The sequence below is a fragment of the Siniperca chuatsi genome, linkage group LG20, assembly GCF_020085105.1.
Source record: "Siniperca chuatsi isolate FFG_IHB_CAS linkage group LG20, ASM2008510v1, whole genome shotgun sequence".
Lineage (NCBI taxonomy): Eukaryota > Metazoa > Chordata > Actinopteri > Centrarchiformes > Sinipercidae > Siniperca > Siniperca chuatsi.
Window position 1 is genome coordinate 3,333,064 of NC_058061.1, and position 20,241 is coordinate 3,353,304.

At 40.9% G+C, this 20,241-nt stretch overlaps 2 protein-coding genes across 5 annotated transcripts in view; one reads left to right on the plus strand and one right to left on the minus strand.

The window, feature by feature from the left end:
- The window catches only part of hid1b (HID1 domain containing b), a 21,103-nt gene extending 10,058 nt beyond the window's left edge, over positions 1-11,045 (minus strand). For 3 of the 4 annotated variants that reach the window (XM_044179553.1, XM_044179552.1, XM_044179551.1), the window contains exons 1-4: positions 10,888-11,044; positions 8,891-9,040; positions 7,089-7,259; positions 3,142-3,264 (exon numbers count right to left, since the gene is read on the minus strand). In XM_044179553.1, coding sequence (XP_044035488.1) covers positions 3,142-3,264; positions 7,089-7,259; positions 8,891-9,040; positions 10,888-10,953 — 510 coding nt within the window. In that variant the 5' untranslated portion in view covers positions 10,954-11,044. Of the gene's footprint in view, positions 1-3,141; positions 3,265-7,088; positions 7,260-8,890; positions 9,041-10,887 lie in introns of all 4 variants that reach the window. The other variant, XM_044179550.1, reaches the window with a different exon arrangement.
- A 2,563-nt stretch (positions 11,046-13,608) lies between these two features.
- Positions 13,609-20,033, plus strand: plaub (plasminogen activator, urokinase b). Its single transcript, XM_044179468.1, has 11 exons — positions 13,609-13,633; positions 14,768-14,863; positions 14,938-15,042; positions 15,120-15,273; positions 16,027-16,124; positions 16,213-16,254; positions 16,331-16,526; positions 16,614-16,765; positions 16,846-16,986; positions 18,113-18,261; positions 18,353-20,033. The coding sequence occupies exons 1-11, from the start codon at positions 13,609-13,611 to the stop codon at positions 18,548-18,550; spliced, it is 1,356 nt and encodes a 451-aa protein (XP_044035403.1). The 3' UTR covers positions 18,551-20,033.
- Positions 20,034-20,241: the final 208 nt, after the last annotated feature.

Genomic DNA, 20,241 nt, shown 5'->3' on the forward strand with positions numbered 1-20,241 from the left:
AAAGGTCACTTGTGTTCAACCAAACCCAGGAAGCGTTGATTTGGTGATTTTGGCTTGTGACTCCCTGATAAGCAAAGTCTATTTGCAAACCTTTGTCACAGGTTGTGTTACTTTTTACAAAAGAGCCTCAAACGGTTTCATTTTTGCTTTTGAAAAAGGAAAAAATTCTAAAAAGTTGAACAATAAACACAATTTTATGTAACAGATTTTTTTTCTTATCCCTTTAATAATCTCACGACACATGGGGTGAAGTGAAATTATATTTTTTTATGTCTTGGTTGCATATACAGATAACAGCTTCTAAATGACCATATTTTGATGTAAATGAGGTCCTAATCACATGTTGAAATATATCATTTAAATTTTCGTTCCTAAAAACCTATTTTCTCAATTCATTTCTCACTACAGTCTGAGTGATGGGATCCTACATGGACACAAAATCTTTAGTTTTGGTTATTTCACATGAGAGATGTCTGTATTTTAGTTTCTGTTCTTTGTTTCTTTACTAGTTTGAAGTGGAGGGGCTCCGCTGAAAAAAGGTGATCAAGTTAAACCAAAATGTGATGACAGTTGTGGGGTTGCTTGCTTATGCTGTCAGCCATCACGTGTGACCAAATCACACCCACACAGTCTTGATGAAGCAGATTAGCTGAGTTTGGAGTGAAAAACTAAAGTTTTAACAAATAATACACGAGGATGTTTTTCCCCAACTTTGATTCTGGCTTATTTAAATCATAAATGTTTAACATTATAGAGAAATACTGAAGATTTGCCCCTGAAAACTTTTCAGGGGCTTCTACATCTAAAAAAAACTTTCAGTTTAAAAAACTAAACCTATAGTGGTACAGTATCTAGTCATGCAGAAAGTTTTGGTATTTGCCAAGGATTGGAGATATCCGTCTCTGAGATTTCTGCTTCCACCCTGGAGATGAATGAAATTTCATTTCTGCTGCTCACAGCACTGAAATACTATATTTAAAAACACAAAATCACAATGTGTCTTTCCTGAAACAAAGTCCTGGTTACTCTGGAATCCACTGGCCTCGCTGTTTTTATTGGAAACTCTCCCTGTGAGAACTGTTGACAGTGTGAGTATTGGGAACAATGTTTCTGTTGCTGATGAATTTCATAAATGTAATTTTTCGATGCTGTGTGCATCAAAAAATTTAATTTCATTCCCCTGCATTATATTGGGGCAGCGGCAGAAATTTCAGAAACAAATATCTCCATTATTTGGAAAAGAAAACCAAAGCTTTCTGCATGACTATACCACTGAGGACAAGACAATATGTTTTCTTGGTAATTTGGGTGAACTGAGCTTTTAACACAGACACCTTCTGACCTTCCCTACTGGGAGGCGAAAGCTCAAATCCAAGGCATTGCTCAGAAATTTCACGTCCCACTAATGTGTGTACATGCATGCTTCACTGGTCACAGAGGCAGGTGGGAAACAAACGACAGCCGCTGGTCATTTTCCACCTTTTGCCACGTAATTTCATGCTCTCTCCACTGACTTTAACATTTCCTCGGGGTGGCTGTGAGGTGCGAGGAGCAGTCTGATCGTGGAGGGCTTAGGACCTGCAGGACAGCCATTTTCTGTCACCTCTCATGCTCTCCAGTACCACAGATGTTTGCTCAGCACGGTAAAGAAGTGTCCACCCTGTTCTTCTCAGCCCAGTTGACAAACATGGCCACTCCTCCCTCTCCCTGTCTCATGTGGAGTAACTCATTAACTCGAGCTACTGCCTGAGAAGGTTGTGTGAAGGAGATAACAGCGCTAACTGGTACCGCCACGGGGCTAAATAACAGGGACTTGCCTCTTTCATATGAGCAGCAAAGTATTGACACTGTCGTAGCTTAAGGGCTAAAACAAAGTAAACACTAAGTTGAAGCAAGCTCTGTTATCTGTAAAGACTATGAAAGGACTAGCTCAAAACTTTGGGGAATACTTATTAGCTTTTTTGTGTGAGTAAGATGAGAAGATTGATATCAACCTCATGTCTGTGCGATAAGTACAGAGCAGCTCATGGTTAGCCTAGCTTAGCATAAAGACTGGAGGCAGTTGGGAACAGCTAGCCTGGCTAACTCTATCCAAAGTTAAAAAGTACTAAAACTGCATCATTTACAGAATATACCTTGTTTTTGTTTTTTTACCAGAACATAGGGGTGTTCCATGTTGGAGCTATTTCTTGACGAACAACAGTGTATCCATCCGCCCAGTACTTCTTGTATAGCATCTCTATCCACAGACGAACCCGGCGGATGATTTATGTGCTGCTGTAAAGGTGGAACATCAGCCAGGAAACGTACGTAGTACCAAGCTAGCAAGAGACACAGGGTAGCGGCTCACCATCGACCCTGTGTAGGCAGACCGGTTGGTCTGTAGCGATCTCTGGTCAGTCCTTTGTCGGAAAACTGCTCATAATATAATCAAAAACATGAGGATTTAATGGAGATTTAGGAAAGTAAATGTTTGTTGAAAAGTTTTGTAGACTATAACCTTTATTGTAATGGAATTTGATGACTATATTTTTAGGCACAAAAAACTGGAAACCTCACAGTGAGGTGTCTAGGTTTTGGTGCATGAACAGGAAGCTGTGCACAGTCAGTGCACCGGCTGTTGTTCAACAAGCAATAAGTCGGGCATTTAACTCTCCCTGAAAACATAAATTGTAATTTTTCCATTTCTCTTTCTGAACGGATAAAAAAAAAAAACAAGCTATAACATATAATTAGTGAGCTTTAAAAAGGTGTTGTTTGGTTGTACTTTTACACTTTGGACAGAATCAGGCTAGCTGTTGCCACCTGCCTCCAGTCTTTATGCTAAGCTAGGCTAACCACATCCTCTGCTCTGTATTTAATGCACAGAGATGAGATTGATATCGATCTTTTCACCTCACTCTCGGAAAAACGCAAATAAGCAAATGTCCCAAAATGTTGACTATTCCTTTAAGCAACACCAGATGTGCTGCAGAAATGTCATTACCAGTTAATGAATAAGCCCGAGGCGATGCTTTGGTCAGTCTCCTTAATTAGATGCTGGATATGATCGCCTCCAGCTGCACTGTGGGATAATGAGGCCAAAGCTGAATGTCTGCCACACATGAATCGCAGTGTAATGTAGAGGGGCAGTGGACTCACTGGGCTGCTCTTTTTGTGGCTCTGAGCAGTGAAATCTGGACAGAAGAGCAGGTCAGCGATGGCCATCAGCAGGGATTCAGCCAGCGGCCGTGCTTCATCATCATCGCCATCTTCGTCCAAACGCTGGAGGATAAAGAGACGAGTCACATTTGTGGTTTTGACCTTACAGACACGATTCATATTTAGAGAACGTGATGATCTGTGAGATTTGAGGCGCAAAGTAACTCGCTCACATTCAAGTTAATTTATTTATGTATTTAACAGAGGTGGAATAAGTAAAGTGGCAACATCACAGTGTGAAATTACTCCATAACAAGTAAACAACCTGCATTCAAAGTGTTATTTAGGTAAAAGTAAACGAGTATTAAATGTACTGAAGTATCCAAAGTAAAAGTTCATAGAGTAGTAGAGTTTAGTTTTGCTGTCCGGTGAAAACATAATCTCTCCAACTGAGAAACAATCTCACCACAAGGTCCATTTAGTAGCTGTTCTGGAGCTTTTGATCACATCACGTGGAGTTTGCCAAGTTGTCATGGAAATGTAGATGTTCAAATTCATTTTTTCCACGTTGGCTTAAAAATAGCAAACTCCATGTACTGATGAAGATCATGTAATATGATCGAAAGCTCCAGAACAGCTACTAAATAGATGATGATGATGATTTTTTATGCTTTCTGATTCTTTGATGAGGTAAGTAAGAATAAAGCAGGAAAGGGAAACACAGAAGGAAGGACGGTGGAAGCAAGGAAGTAACGAAGGGAGGGAGGAAGGAGGTGAATAAAGAAAGGTGATGTTAGCAGTTTTTCTTCTGTTGAACATAAAATCTGCAAAATATCTTGTAACTCCAGCTGTAAGGTACATATAGTGGAGGAAAAGCAGAAATCTCCCAAAACGGAATAATGTGAACACCTAAAAAAAACATGGGGGGGGGAATGCATTCCCAAGCAGCAGCCGTGAAACAAACACAACATGCTAACACCAGGTAAACACACAAAATATCATCAGGTATAAGAAAAAAAAACATCTTGGGAAATACACTTATTCAATTTCTTGCCAAGAGTTAGATGAGAAGATAAACACCACTCCCATATCTGTCTGTTAAATATGAAGCTACAGCCAAGAGAAGGTTAGCTTAGCTCAGCTTAGCTTAGCATAAAGAGTGGAAGCAGGGGGAAACGGCTAGCCTGGAGTGTCGTTGTTACCGTGAGGTTGCCAGGAAACCAGTGGAGATTCCAGGAAGTCACTGCACCTAGCCAAGAAATAGTCCCACACAACGGCCCGTAAAACCACAAATTGTCGTTTTTACACTTCTGTTTGTGTACCGAGCTTTAGAGGTGGATTTTGTTACTTTTGGACAGAGCCAGGCTAGCTGTTCCCCCCTGTTTCCAGCCTTTGCGCTAAGATAAGCTAACTGACTGCCGTCTTCAGCTACATATTTACCGTACAGACGTGAGAGTGGTATCGATTTTCTCATCTAACTCTCGGCAAGAAAGCGAATGAGTGTAAAGTGTCAAACTATTTCTTTAAACATAATACAATCCGATATAATAGCACCACAAACTATAGCCTCAGAAATCAAAACTTAGCATCGTCATTGGATTTCATTTGATATTACAGATGTTTACGTTATTGCGTCCACACCCTGTATCCAGTGGCCATAAAGAGTAGTTTAGTTCATACTGTATACGAATGAATATGTAATGTATTATATATAAATACACAGTCCCGTCAAACTGAGTCAGTAACAGTATTTCACTGCAGAACCACAAACTGAATTCATACAACTACAAGCAACCCATTAGCCTGTTCCAACTGCTACAGCTTTGCATTTTACCTCAGTCCCACACTTTAATTAAGGGACATTCAATCCCTCTCTAATTCAACCACTGGCCAGGAGGAGGGGGAGACACAATATGGGCAGTGTTTGGACCACGGGTCCCCTGCCGACCAGGTAACCAGAGAACCAGCCGCCGTCGGGAGGTGGAGGCGGAGGCGGGGGGAGAGGAGGGAGGGGGTTGGTTTCAGACAGTGACCTCAAGAGCAGCAGCAACAGTCTCATCTTACAGTCCAGATCCTGAAGCAGACAGCACCATCACTTATTAGAACTGGGAGTCTGAAAGGGCCTAAAATCCTCTGATGTCTGGAGAGCTGAAAGGCTGCCGACAGATTCGACTGTTCGAGACGGATAGGATTCCTCCGTCTGCTGCTTCCAAAACAACACATCGTACTGTAGGCTGTCCCAGGCTGCTTTCTGCAGTTTTATACATCTACTTCTAGGAATTAGTTTGAAGGAAAATTTTATAATTTCCTTTTTTTTCCCCCCATCTCTACCAATTGCATTTTTTTTTTTTTTTTTTTACATCAACCAATAAATACAACCAAAGATCCAAAAATAAAGTTGTTGTTTTTTTCCCCCAAGGGTAAAGGTCTTCAAATCGCCAATTTCTGCCGATTTAAAAGGTACCTGTGGATTTTTTTCTGTAAACAGAAGTGTTACTCACACAAACACATTGCATGAATCCATGAGGTCTAACAAAAGTGTTTCTCATAAAACATTTGTAGGTTTCAATATTTTGAAACCTACCATCTTCTTCTTCCCTGTTCTTTGCTACATTCCTTGGCGCGTTACTACCACCAGCTGCTGATCAGTGGAAAAGCATAAAACTGCAGGGAGCAATCACATCGCCTGCGTGGGATTGTACACACTTTTGCGTCCTCATCTGCAAGCACAAGACTCAAACATAACAGCAAGCTGCTCAAATACTCCACAGGGTGCCTCAGATTTTTGGTGATAAAAGCGTTGAAACATTAAAATAGAAAATTTCAAACGAAAATGTCTTTTTACAGAAATAATATCCCAACTGAAGACTGAAAGTTCATTCTTGACCTCGAACATAGTAGTTTGACAAAAAAAAAAAAAAATCCTCATAACTCAACGTCCACTTACTAGCTTTTCTGGAACTTTTAACCGCATCTCACAGTCAGAAGAGTGGAGACGGGATTGAAAGCTCTGGAAAAAGCTAGTAAATGGACATTGAGTAATGATTTTTAGCCACTCTAGTGTCGTGGCTCTAGGGATGGCAGTGTCTGTCGGTCCGTCCGCCGCTTTGGTCCAGACTAAAATATAACAGCTCATGATCCCCAGAGGATGAATCCTACTGACTTCTCCTCTAGCGCCATCATCAGGTCAAACTTTCCCATCAGCCTCAGCTCTACTTTGTGCTTAGTGCTAATTAGCAAATGTCCCAGTTGCTCAAGATAATCCCCAGACTGGTTTTACAATTTTATAACTTTTGGAAAAACTGGGTGAACTGGTCCTTTAAAATGTAAAAAAAATATTATTTTTATCCAAAGGCTCTGTCGACATGAGAAGGTAACTAACCAATGTTTCCACATCAAACTAATAATAGCTCTGCCAGTAAATGACTTCCTGTCTATTAAAGAATTAAAACAGTAATTTAGATCATAAGACTGGAGGAGAAAGAGATTGAGGAGAGGCAAAGCTTTCAGGTTTTACAGTAAATACAACTAATATCAGATGAGTACGTACACACACACACACACACACACAGGTTGGTTTGTAATTAACCTGTAGAAAAAGGGGATTATTGCTTCCTCGACGCATTCCTTTCCTATTACAACGCACTCGCAGGACTGAAGTGGATAACAGCATCAGATACTCTTTCACAAGCTCCAATGTGAAATCATTAATGAACATCACATCCGCTACTGCGACCACTGATGCGGTTTACAGCCTGAAGACTTTGCGGTGCCGTAGCTTCACACTCCTCGTGTTCTCTGAGCAGAGGGAGGCCGCAGACTGAGTGTCAAACAGGACACGACACACCAGAGAGTGCAAAAGTTATACAAGCCCTCAGCAAAGTTTCTGGAGAAGACCTGGCCTCTCTCCACTACTTCCTGTAACAGATTTTGTGTCGGAGTCGTACCCCTGATCTGCCGGCTCCGGGCACGGTGGACCAGAAGAAGCCTCTCCAGTCGGCGTCCTCAAAGATGTACGGCAGGATGCGGGTGAGCAGGCGGGTGCAGTTCAGGACAATCTGGCGCTGTTTCTCTGAGGGGCAGCCGGAGTCTGCACCCTGGACCAACCTCTCCACGGCCTGAGACAAAAGCACATGTGGAAAACTTTAAGACTGTACTGATGCTTTAAAGTCAGGCGTCTACTCATTTATGATTTTAATTCCACAGATATATCTTTTTAGTAAGATTCTGTGTTCAACCTTTTCAAAAATGAAAAGATATCCTCTCTGTCCTTTACCACCAAACTTAAGCAGGTCTCCCACGCATACTGTCACATCTGTATCTCCAAAACTTAAAGCAATTCAATTAAAAACATTTTTTTTTTAAAGATTTTCACAGACAGCAAAGATAGGAGTCCCTCAGCCACCGGTGGGTCAGTCATTAAAACCTCACGCTGTGCAGCCAAACCTTGTTCAAATCCGCAGAACTTCATCTTGAATTCTAGTGGAGATCCCAAAGTTTCCAAATACCAAATATAATAGGCTGAATTTTGGGAAATGTGCATAAAACGATGCACAAGACAGTTAGAAAACTTACATTTGATGGAATGGTGCAGCTGTAAGAAACATGTAGTTTTAGGTTTGAAGGTTTCACTCAGATTAAACATCATATTGCTTCACTCAAGAGCTGAAACACATTCATTTACTTTCTTGCTGAGAGTTAGATGAGAAGATAATATTACAATACCAAAATCAGCCTACCAGCACCTCTAAGGTTCACTAATTAACACATTAGATCTTGTTTGTTAAATCTGTACAGAAACCTAAGTGTAAAAAACATATGTTGTGGTTGCCTGGCAACCTCACGTTGACGACAAGACTCCAGGAAGTCACTGCACCCGACCAAGAAATGATAAGACATGGGCTAGCCGTTTCCCCCTGTTTCCAGTCTTTATGCTAAGCTAAGCTAACGGTCTCCTGGCTGTAGTTTCATATTTACCATACAGACATGAGCGTGGTGTCGAACTTCTGTTTTTATTTTGTGCAAAAAAAGTGAATGAGCGTATTTCCTCAAAAGGCAAAGTATTCCTTTAAATACTGCCACATTTTCCTATAGTGCCGACACGATTCTTGAATTTCAGTAAGAAACCAAAACAATACTTTTTTCGAAACGCTTCTTTGAGGAACTTTTTTTTTCTACAAAACTTTTTTAAATTTAGCAAAAGAAGGCAAAGTGCTCAAATGTTAAACGTTGTAAAAACACAAGCAGCTGTGCAAGAACTTTGCCTAAATAGAAAAGTCTGAAAGTGGCGACATTTTGACTTAAATCAGGAACTATTTGATCAATAAGTAAAGATTTCGACTCTGAGCTGACAGTGTTTGATACTCTGTGCCGCGGACGCACGTTGCAGCACCTACTCAACCGGTATTTTTAATGACTTTATCTCAACTACAAATCTTTTCCTTGTTGCAAGAAATGTAGGATCTCATGTCTCGCTCTCTCTTTGTCTCTTCTGCTGAACATTTTTATTTTCAGCCAGGTCTTTAAAAAAAAAAAAAACCCCATCTGCTTTACTCAAATAACCACTGAACTTCGACAAACACTGATGTGTGTAACACTTAAAGTGTGGGAACAACAAACAGCAGCATTCCTTTGACTCGGACTGTATCCAGGATGGAGAGCAGCTGCGCTAAGACGACACATTGGACTCCTCGCAGCTAACATCTGAAACACGGCCTCCTGTAGAGTAACCCCTCCTTCCTCTGGTCACCTTGTAGCAGAGGGTTGCCAGGTTGGACGGAGACTCCTCTCTGACAGCTCTGATCTCTGCCGCCGGCACCAGAGCGAAGACGTCCTGGACGGTGGTGGAGGAGTCGGCCCAGAACTGATCCCAGAAGACATCGTCTGTGGCTTCTACAGGCTGCAGGAGAGGACACACACACCAACACATCACTTTGTATACAGCATGTCTGTGTGTGTGTGTGTGTGTGTGTGTGTGTGTTTTTAACATGATCCCAGACCACAGCAGCCACATCACTGAGCGCTGACCTCGGGATGAGGACAGCAGTCGTGATTCTGCACCCGCTATTGAATATATTATTCACAACACAGCTGCCAAATATAGTCAAATGAAAACAGAATGTAATATTACTTTCTACATCATCCGAGCACTCGTGTGTATGATTGTGTTAATGTCTTTATGTTATTTTAATGTCTTCTTAAATTATTTACCTTAATTTATTACTCCCTAAATTTCATAAAGTTTTTTACTGTTTCCTGTTTTCTCTGACTTTGTGTTGTGTTTTTGTATTATAAAGCAGTTAAAACCAGCTCCGCCTCGAGCAGCTACAACAGTAAAATGCAGCTCTAACAGTGATGCATCAGGATTAACAATCTAATAATGTCATTAATTATAATAATAATAATAATAATATTATATAATATCAGTCACAGGGGACATTTTCCTGCATGAGTACTTTTGATACTTTAAGTACATTTTGCTGATAATACTTCTGTACATTTACCTAAATAGGATTTTGAATGCAGGACTTTTATTTGGAGTATTTTTACATTGTTGTATTGACACTTTAACTTTTTTTAAATAAAGATGATTATTATTAAACCCTGCAGCCATCAGCTGTGTCTTTTTGTAGTTGTTTGTCTTCACCTCTGCTTGGAAGCTTCCTTAAGGTTACTCCAATAAACAGCTTGAATAGTGTAATTATTATCATTATCAATTAATCGATTAATCGTTTGGTCTATAAAACGTCAGAGAATAGTGAAAAATACCTATTATAATAGTCTTCAAACAACATTTTTTGTCTCACCAACAGTCCACAACCCAAAGATATTGAGTTTACTGTGATGTATTTTTACTTGAAAAACCACTTAAACAATAAAATCGATTAGCAGAATAATTGCAGATTACGTTTCTGTCGATCAACTAATCGATTATTCAACTAATCATTTCAGCTCTAAATATAGGAATGTGAGATGCGACAGTCAAACATTAAAATCAGCACATAAATAGTTCGGACACATGTAGGACACTAAATACCCACATCAGGGCAGCAATTAACGATACTTTTCATTAACAGTTAATCGGACAGTTATTTTCTCGATTAACTGATTAATCATTTGTCTTAAAATGTAAAAAACGTTTAAATGTCTTGTCCAAACACCAAAATACATTCAGGTTTACTATCAAAACAAAAATATTTTTAAAATGACTCAAATGCCGACTAACTGTCTGTCGATAGCCTCGTCTAATAATGGACTAACTGTTGCAGCTTTAACCCGCACACACACAGCAGGCTGGATCAACTGTTATCTAGTTATTCCACCTTAAATGCACCTGTCAGGGAAACGCGTTTCTTCCGCCTGCTGCAAAACTAATTAAATTCAACATTTGTCAAGTCACATGTTCAAGTTATTTAAGGATCATTTCACTAAATAAACAAATGGGAAAGACTCAAATTCTCCAAAGGCCAAAAATGAGTGTTTCCAGTGTCTTAAACAGCACAAATACTGGAAGACAAAATCAACATTTGATGAGATATGTTAGTGTTTTGTCTGGAAATCACCAATATAACCTGCCTGCAGTGTTTCCCTTGTTTTTTCTCTCTACTTTGTGTCATCTGGGCTTCAGCTGAGGCTACCATCTGGCACACCAACTTTATCTCCACAGGCTGAAATTAAAACCACAAACCGACGCGCTCAACGTACGTTTCTGTGTTTTACACTGTTTTATTGTTAAAAAAAACCGACCTGTGTTTTGGTTGTGAGCTGAATCACCGCCTTCCTGAAGTGAAGTCTGCTGTCGGCGTTTCCCATTTTGTGTCACAAACCAGCTCCTGCCTGCGTGGATCCGCGTTAACACTGAGTCGCAGTAAAGGAGGATAATCTCCCTCATCCACCGCTGCGCTGCGCTCCCGCGGCCTTCAGGAGCTGCTCGGAAACTCCAGCTTCAAGCGTGTGCATGCCAAAACTAGATGTTGCTGCTGTTGTTTTTTTAAGCTTGTAACTGACAAAATGCTTACGTCGTGGTTGTGTTTATTTTGTGCTGACACAAAGAGGAGGAAAAATGTGAATATGTAATAATAACTTTTGTATGATTTAGTTTTAATTTTTTTTATACATATCGACCCACATCGATCGATCTTGACAATGACCACCGTAACAAACTCACAATATAAAAACAAAACAATAAAAAAAGAAGAACAAACAGACAAACAGACAAACCAAAAACTAAACACACAGTAAAACACAGCCCCGGGCCAGAAAAATACCACAGCTTCACACAGAATCATAGAATAACAATAAATAATAATAAAAATAAACCTTATGTATGTAGCACCTTTCAAAACAAAGTTACAAAGTGCTTTACACGGGAAAACAAAATGAAAACAATCCAGCACAACAATTAAATACAAAAATAAAATCAGGCAAAATAAAGTATAAGAGAGTTAAATTAAATTAAATACCCAAAAAATAAAATAAGAAAAAAACCCAGTAAAACAAACAGATAAAATACATAAAACATTAGAAAATAAAAAATAAACCTTTGGGCTAACATTAACAAAAGGCTTTTTGCTTTAAAGATGGTGGTTTAAATTATGTTACTGCTTCTACAAGAATGACCTAAAATAATGTTACACACCATATTTGAGTTAAACAAAATCTGTCTTTGTTGTTTCTACTGTATGTCTGCTCAAGATATAATAATTCCGACGGCCCTTAAAGGTAGCATAAACCAAGCAGGATCCAAACTTGACGACTTCCGGGATCCTAATGTACATATTTGCTTTCATTCACATTATAAATTGGATAAAACAGCCCTGCTTTACATGTAGGTCAACGATTCAGATGCAGGTATGAAGACTGACACACTCAGATCTTCATCCCCATCATCCCCATCATCCTCATCATCATCACCTGTATCAGCACATTACATCATGTCATGTGTAGTTTATGGTAGTTTTATTTTCTGAAGTACAGATTCATACAAAACGAGGCCGTGGACAGTGGATGGACACTTCAGGTACAATCAGGATAAATAGCTCTGATGTTCATAGAGCAACAGTGACATCCAGTGAATTCATCAGACGCCATACTCTGTATATACTTTAGATTTATGTCACTGATTATTATTTTGGTTGGTTTTAATTTAAGTTCAAATGTATTAAGTGAAAGTTGGTATTTTCATGTCTAAAATTAAATTACACTGCAAATCAAAGAAAATATGAAAGAAAAATGAGATTTAAATACATTGTTTCTCTTTTTTCTTGTCTTATAAAATATTTAACAACTGCTCTTCGACTGTCTGGCATTGTTTTTGTTTTTGTACGCACTACTCTCTTCTGTAAGGCAAGGCAAGTGTACTTATATTTATTCATTTATTTTATTTGTAAAGGGGGCCGTGTACAATATTAAACATACATGTATTGCACCAGAGTTAGCTTAAAGCTAATTTTCGTCTGCAAAATTAAATTAAAATTAATTTTAATTAAAACATCCACACACTGATAGGACAGCGCCAGACAAACTAGACAAACAAGACAAGACACATAATGCAAAGTTACACAGAGTGGTACATCTCACACACACACACACACACACACACACACACACACAATGAAGAAATCACTTAAAGTAGAATGAACTTCAATAAATAAACTGAACCCTGACAGGAAGCTGGTGTGCAGCATCGGAGCTAAACGCAGCAGATTCAGGCAGTTACGCAGTAAAATGTGCCAAAAGATGGGTGAGCATGCGCAGTATTCGTGCTAAATGACGGTTCGAGCTGTCGCTGGGCTCTGCAGTGGGATTCAGGCTGAAGGCCCCCGTCGTAAACCCACTGAGCCGTCTGACAGGTGGCACCAACCCTGAAACCGGCTCCACAGTTTCATCTGACTGCCACGGCCCGCTCGGTAGTCCAGCCATCATCCCTGCTCATCTAGCTCCACAGGTCTTACAAATAGTAACTCAGAGAGTTCTCCATGCCACTGTCTGACCTCTAAAGCGTCCTTGAATCTTATCCTCACTTAAGCAAAGAGCAGATACTCTACTCCTGCCTTGTATCTGCACTGCGTCTGCTCAGGTTAAACTACAGTGACTGGCCCGGCTGGCTTGAATGGCAACTTGGTGTGAATGCCACGGCCCGCTCAGTAGTCCAGCCACCATCACTGTGTATCTGGTTCCACTAGTCCACGACCTAGAAACCCCTCTGGTATGAGACAGCTTGGACCGGTCTCACCAAAGAAACAAACATGGTTTCAGTATGAATGTGTGTGTGAATGTAAGAGTGCAGGTAAGTCTGCAGGGGGATCAGGTGGGTCCCCTCAATAACTGGTGTTTCATTAAGTCGGGCCCACGACAAGAAGGCTCAACAGAACCACCCCCCTCTCTAACTTTTTGTCAAAGAAACGCATATTTAATAACGCAGCTGTTAATCTTCTGTGCCGGTGATTTAACTGGGAGAGTTTCGTGATGAAGAGCTCCAACTGTGAGTCAGGTAACACCGTCTGCGGGGGAAATGAGCGGGAGCCAGGGGGGCCCAAATATGCTCTTCCCACTTTGCAACTCTACTACGTCAGTATTGTCACAGTGACACAATCAACAAACTAGCTCAGGCCATCCAGCCCTTCTTTGATACACTCACACAACAACTATGTTAGTAATTATTAAGACTCTAGATACAAAACATAATATTCACATACAATTAGAACATCAGATGCAACAAATTAAGGCAGAAACAAACAAGCAAAGAAGAAAAACCATAAATGAATCAAATGTTTATTAGTCAAATTCAGATTTCTTTTGTTTCAGTTGCATCTGTTTGTGAGGCAGAAGTGGTCTACCTTTCCTCTCAAGCACAACTTACTAACACTTTTTTATTTTCAAATCGAACAGTGTTTCTGTTTCCAAATGCCCAAGCATCGTCCACATTTAGAACCTGTCTGTAAAAAACATTGTGCTGAATAATACTCCAAAAACATGTTGCAGACACCTTGTGACTTTACGTCAAAGACACACCCGTTAAGGACTGAAACCATTTCTTCTTCATGTGGTGATTATTAGCACACAGTAGTATCAGTTACCCAATTGTGGCGTCACTGGTGAGCGTTCCTGAGGTGTCACACGGTGTGGAAACCAACATACTGCAGGTTTGTGATGTCCACTCATAAACTTATTTTATTCTTCATCCAGATTCATTTCAATCCAGATTCTGTTAAATTCCCCATATAAGCACCTGCATGTACAACCTGACACCACGGCTTACTGATATGCTTCGTGGGAATTTGACACAGTGGATCAACAACGCTTACTCATCCACTCGCCCTGCAAACAGCTATTTCTTCACACCACATTAAGTGGGCCGGCCTGTCGAGGAACTCCTCCCTGCACGCGGCAAACAAAACAGGAGGAACCCTGAGGAGTGCACCATACAGCTCTCTGCCAGCACCCTCATCCTGTTTGGACTGCAGTCCGTGCAGAGAGGCAACATGATGACGAAGAGCAGCTTTGGTGTTCTGCTTTGCACCCTGGCAGCACTGGCAGCAGCTGAAGCAGTGAGGACAGTTTTTATCTTGTACTGAAATGTTGCATTTATTTTCATGAGACTTTATCAGATGTTTTGTGCTTTTAGGGATTATTGAGAGAAAGAAGAGGGCAGGCATTTTCTTCCTCCTCCTCCTCCTCCTCCTCCTCCTCTCTGTTTCGTCCTCCTCCTTTGAAAGTTCAGGTGAGCAACTCTACCTTTGTCAAGGCTCTCTGATACTGTACATGTACAATTTCATCATTTCATTTATTATTCAGGTGGGTTCTGCCTTAACGGAGGCACCTCTGTCCCATCCTTGACTACCGGTGAACACATGTTTTGTTTGTGTGCTGACGCTTTTGAGGGGAAACACTGTGAAACAGGTGAGAGGCTTAACTGCAAACCAATTCGCATTCATCTTTTTCACATTTGTAATCGAGTCACCCTGCCGTTCCTTTAGCGAAACGTGGCCACTGCTACGAGGGTGTAGGGCTGTTCTACAGAGGCACAGTGTCTAAAACAGAGAGTGGGCGAACATGTGAGGCGTGGGATTTGAACACCAGGGAGCAGTTCATGTCTTCAGATGTCAATTCAGGGAGGCACAACTACTGCAGGTAGGCTGCCATAACTCAAAATCTACATATATATATAACCTGTAAATATTCAGACAGTCTTGTTTTTGTCCTGTACTTCACTGGATTTGAAATGTTACTATTACTACGTGGGCGGCTGGAGCTCAGGTGGAGTGTGAACAGACCGAGACTGAAACCTGTTGCTGCAGATGTGTGGACTGTACGTAGGGGGGGGGACTGAAAGCCACTTTGGACAAAAATGTCTGCCAAATGAATGTGATACTAGTAACAGTACCGGTACAACAAAATGCAGTTTAGCATCTAACAAGATAGTGGACACAGTAGCAAAAGAGCATTTAGATACCAGGAAGTAAATCTAGAGAGACGCTGGGTCTCACATCCTGTACTGACGTTAAAGTGTTGCCTCTCAGCTGTCACCTGAATGTGTCTGAATCCACATCAGATGAACTGTGTAGCCCATATAAAACACATAGCCAATGGGCCTGTGCTGTACTGTAACCCAAATATGGATGTAAGCAGCCCAAAAAAAACAACTTTCCAGCCCCTGAAAATGTGGTTTATATCCAAAGTATTTCTCTATAACATTATATTCAAAGTTTAGTAACTGCTCATTGTAAGAAGCTGATTGAGAAACTGTTTTCAGGGCATTTAAAGCTAAAATCCATCACTTATAGCTCCTTACTTATTGTTTAATTTCAAATCCAAAGTGCTGGAGTACAGAGGCAACTCCTCTATATAATTAATATCTTTGATTTGATGTGTTTCCCCCCACAGAAATCCTTCCTTCAGACGGCGTCCGTGGTGTTACGTTTGGAAAAACCAGCAGCTGGGGTGGGAGTATTGTGCTATTCCACGTTGTAGCTTTGATTCATGTAAGTGCATTCTCTCTTTGCAGTCTTCCTAGAAAATCTAAACCACAGTGCGCGTTTCGTCCTCGTTGAAAACTCTCTAATCTTGTAGCTCCGGCCCCGCCCGCACCTGCGCCCACGGAGCCGCAGCCAGGTAAATCACCTGCCTCACTGAACTCATTCTACCCCCATTTTCACGCGACTGTTTTGAACTTGGTTTCACCCCCCAGCTGCAGAGCTCACGTGTGGCCAGCGCACCAGGAGAAAGCAGATGAAGATCGTCGGTGGAACAGTTGCCACTGTTGAATCCCACCCGTGGGTTGCTGCCATATTTTGGCACAGCAAATCCAAGGAGGTGTTCCGCTGCGGGGGGAGTCTGATCTCAGCCTGCTGGGTCCTCACAGCTGCCCACTGCTTTCCCGACGGGTAGGGAGCGAGATCCCTTACCGTAACCCCGGCAGGTGCCGCGGAGCCGCAGGGTGACGGGACCTTTCTTGTGAATTTGTGTTTCAGCTCCCACACCGAAGGGCAGCGCTTCTCTGTCGTCCTGGGGAAAAATGCTCTGAATGACAGCGACCCGGCGGTGGAGCAGACTTTCAGGGTGGAGGAAGTCATCGTCCATGCGGGGTTTGACAACAGCCAGGGGGACTTCAACAATGACATCGGTATGAACACGTCTTTAGACGCTTCAGTATTGATGATTTAATGCAGTTAAAGCAGTAATTCCTTAATACCTGTTTTGCAGCCCTGCTGAAGCTGAAGGCCCAGCGTGGGAAGTGCGCAGAGGAGAGCAGCTCGGTGAAGACTGTCTGCCTGCCGCCGCCTCAGGACAGCCTGCAGCCGGGGCTCACCTGTGAGATCGCCGGATATGGAAAGGAGAAACACGGTGAGTAATGTCCTCTGAATACTTTTGTCCTGTCTGTCTGTGAAGTGGACACGTGTGATGTCATTCCAAAACCAAACGCAATGGGTTTTCCCCAAAATTGTTGCCACAAAGCTGGAAGGACACTATTGTCTAAAATACTTCTTATTTCCCTGAAGTGGAACTAAGGAACCCAAATTACATTAAAGTATATGTACAGAGGTGTCCACATACATTTGGCCATATAGTGTATTTCTTTGCAAATGAGTCATTTTCTAAGCTAGTTATTTTTATCACTAATCACTTGTACACGATAACATTATTATGATTTTACACTAGTAAAAGTCTAAAACAATATGACCAAAAGTATGTGGACAGGGGTGTCCACATACTTTAGGCCACATAGAGTAAGTCCTGCATTTGAAGTTTTACTAAAACGAGTATCAAAAATATATTATAAAGAGGTACTGAAAGACGAAAGGAAAGAAAGAATAAACCTCAATAGGGAAGCCATAAAAGAAAGTTGAAACAACTGTTTTTCCCGAAAACTTGACATTTTGGATATAAAAGGTTTAAACCCCACAACAGCCATATTTCACTCATCTTATCTCATGTGTGGCAAAATATATATATATATATATATATATATATATACTATTAAAGATCCACTTATTAGCTTCTCTGAGCTTTCAGCTGCATCTCACGGTTTTCTTCAGCGAATGGAGCTGAAGAAAGAACATGGAGGCCATTCTCATCTGAAGCCAAAGATCCTCCTTGAACCAAGAGGATTTCCCCCCATGTATGACACCAGAGCCATGTGAAGAACATGAGAAGCAGCTGAAAGCTCCAGAAAGCCAGAGCTTGGACCCTTTGAGCTTAAAGTATTTAATTACATACAGTAAACTGTTCCCAAACGTCAAGAAGGAATCTTCCATGATCAAAGTTATCTCATGTTCATATCTCATAGTAAAAGTGAAACCGCAGTGTAACTCCGACCATCAGAGAAATGGAGGAAAAGTAGAACATAAAGCACCAGCATCCTAAAACTGCACTTAAAGTAAATGCAATTAGTTCTTTTCTACCTCTAATAATAATTGTATGTATTTTACAAACCATAATAATCTGGTTTTAACAGCTTTTCTTCTTTCAGGTTTGTGGTACAGGTCTCAGTACCTCAGAGAGGCTCAGGTGATCCTTCTCGCTGACGATGTGTGTCGACACGAGGACTATTATGAAAATATGATCACTGACAACATGTTTTGTGCCGGTCGCCCCGACTGGAGCCAGGATGCCTGCGAGGTATTCACCACAAGTCCAAACTCGATCTGGCTTTGCTTCCATGGATCAGATTGTTGATTTTCCTTTTAATGCTGCTCGTCTCACCCAACAGGGAGACTCGGGAGGGCCTCTGGTGTGCGAGGTCGACAACAGGCTCTTCCAGTTTGGCGTGATCAGCTGGGGCGAAGGCTGCGCGAAGGAGTTTCGACCCGGCGTTTACACCAGAGTGACCAATTACAACCAATGGATAGAAGAGAAGACGGGGCTGTCATCCATCGCTGCTGCTGGCACCACGCTGCCTCTGAAGTGACCCCAAGACAGGAACCGTTACAGGAGAAAGATGGCAATATGTTTTTATTTTTCTTAACAAATCCCATGAAAAGACCAAAACCAACAATGAATTGATCCGACTAACAAGTAGGATCAATCATTTTTGTGTATCTAAGACCTGATGTATCTTATTCCTCTGTGCCATCGAGCTCCATTGGTGTCCAAAAACTGTTAACAAGACTGCAGCCATGCTAGCAGCTCTGTGAGGCTGTACTTCAGAGGTAGATACTAACGTCAATGCTAAAATGTTCACAGTGACAATGCTAACATGCTGATGTTTGGCAGGTATCGTGTTTACCCTTAGCACTATCTTAGTTTAGCGTGTTAGCATGCTAACATGTGTTAATAAGCAGTAAACACAAAGTACAGCTGAGGCTGGTTTTAGTTTTGCGGGTATTTGTTCATAAACCAAAGCACTGGACAAATGAGACATTTCACTTAGAGCCGGAAATGTCAACCTGCCGGTGGCACGAGATGAAAAGCGATGAGCTCACAAAGCTATTAGGATACATCATCGGGGAACCACGAATGTCTGTACAAACTTTCATGGCAATCCATCAAGTGGTTGTTGCAGAAATAATGTAAAATGTACACGATTTTACTTAAATAGCTAAAACTTGCAAAAACACTATTATGGTCCTTTTACCTATTTTTCAAGCTTTGTTTTTTTATACTGAAATTTCATTTCAATACGTACAATATAGCTTTGTCTCTGCTGTGTCAGGGTATTTCATACTGATACAGTAGTTCTATGGTATTTGGTAATTGGGTACTACTGGTATAGATATTTTTCAGATATAGGATTTATTTTTATATATTTTTTTTTAGATTATCTTTGTAGATTTTCTTCACAAAGTTTTTTCAGAGATGTTTTTGTTCACATTGTCATGGTTTTGGGTTTGTGTTCTGTTATTTCCTGTTTTATTTTGGTAAGAGTTCTCCCTCATGTGTCTGGGGTAGTTTTACTTCCTGCTTGTGATTAGTTTGCTTGCCCTCATTGGTTCCACCTGTGTCTCGCTGTCTCCCCTACCTGAGTGTATTTAGTCTCCCTTTGTTCGGTGTCACGTCAGCGTTGAACCAGGTGTCAAGCGTCCCGGCCTTTGCTGCTCGTGTTTTCTTGGACGTTTTCTTGTCTTGTGAATTTTGGATTTAGTCTTCTACCTGTTGGACTCTATTCTATCAGAATCAGAAATACTTTATTGATCCCCGAAGGGAAACTCTTTGTTACAGCAGCTCGCCTTTACGTCAGTGCACACAGGAGAAAGTACTAGCAAAAAATATAATACAATACACTATAAAAACACTATAAAAACAGGTCAGAAAATAAATAAGTACCAGGTGGGTATAAGTATAAGTATAAGATAAAATAAGTTGCCTCTTCATCTGCTGTCCTGGTTGGTTCATCTCTGCCTGCCTTAATTAAAAAGCAATTGTGAACTTTATTAAATCATCTATCTGCACCAGCTCTGCCTCCTAGTCTGTATTTGGGTCCAGTTTTTCTTGTTTGACACTAAACGTAACACACATTGTTGCTTTAAATTAATTCATTTATTAAAAGAGTAGCCCAGCAGTTTAGTATTGCACTGTCATGAACTTGGGATCATCTCAACTATACTGTCACATAGTTTGTAGTAAATATACGTATACCTACTTCTACTATACAACCTTTGA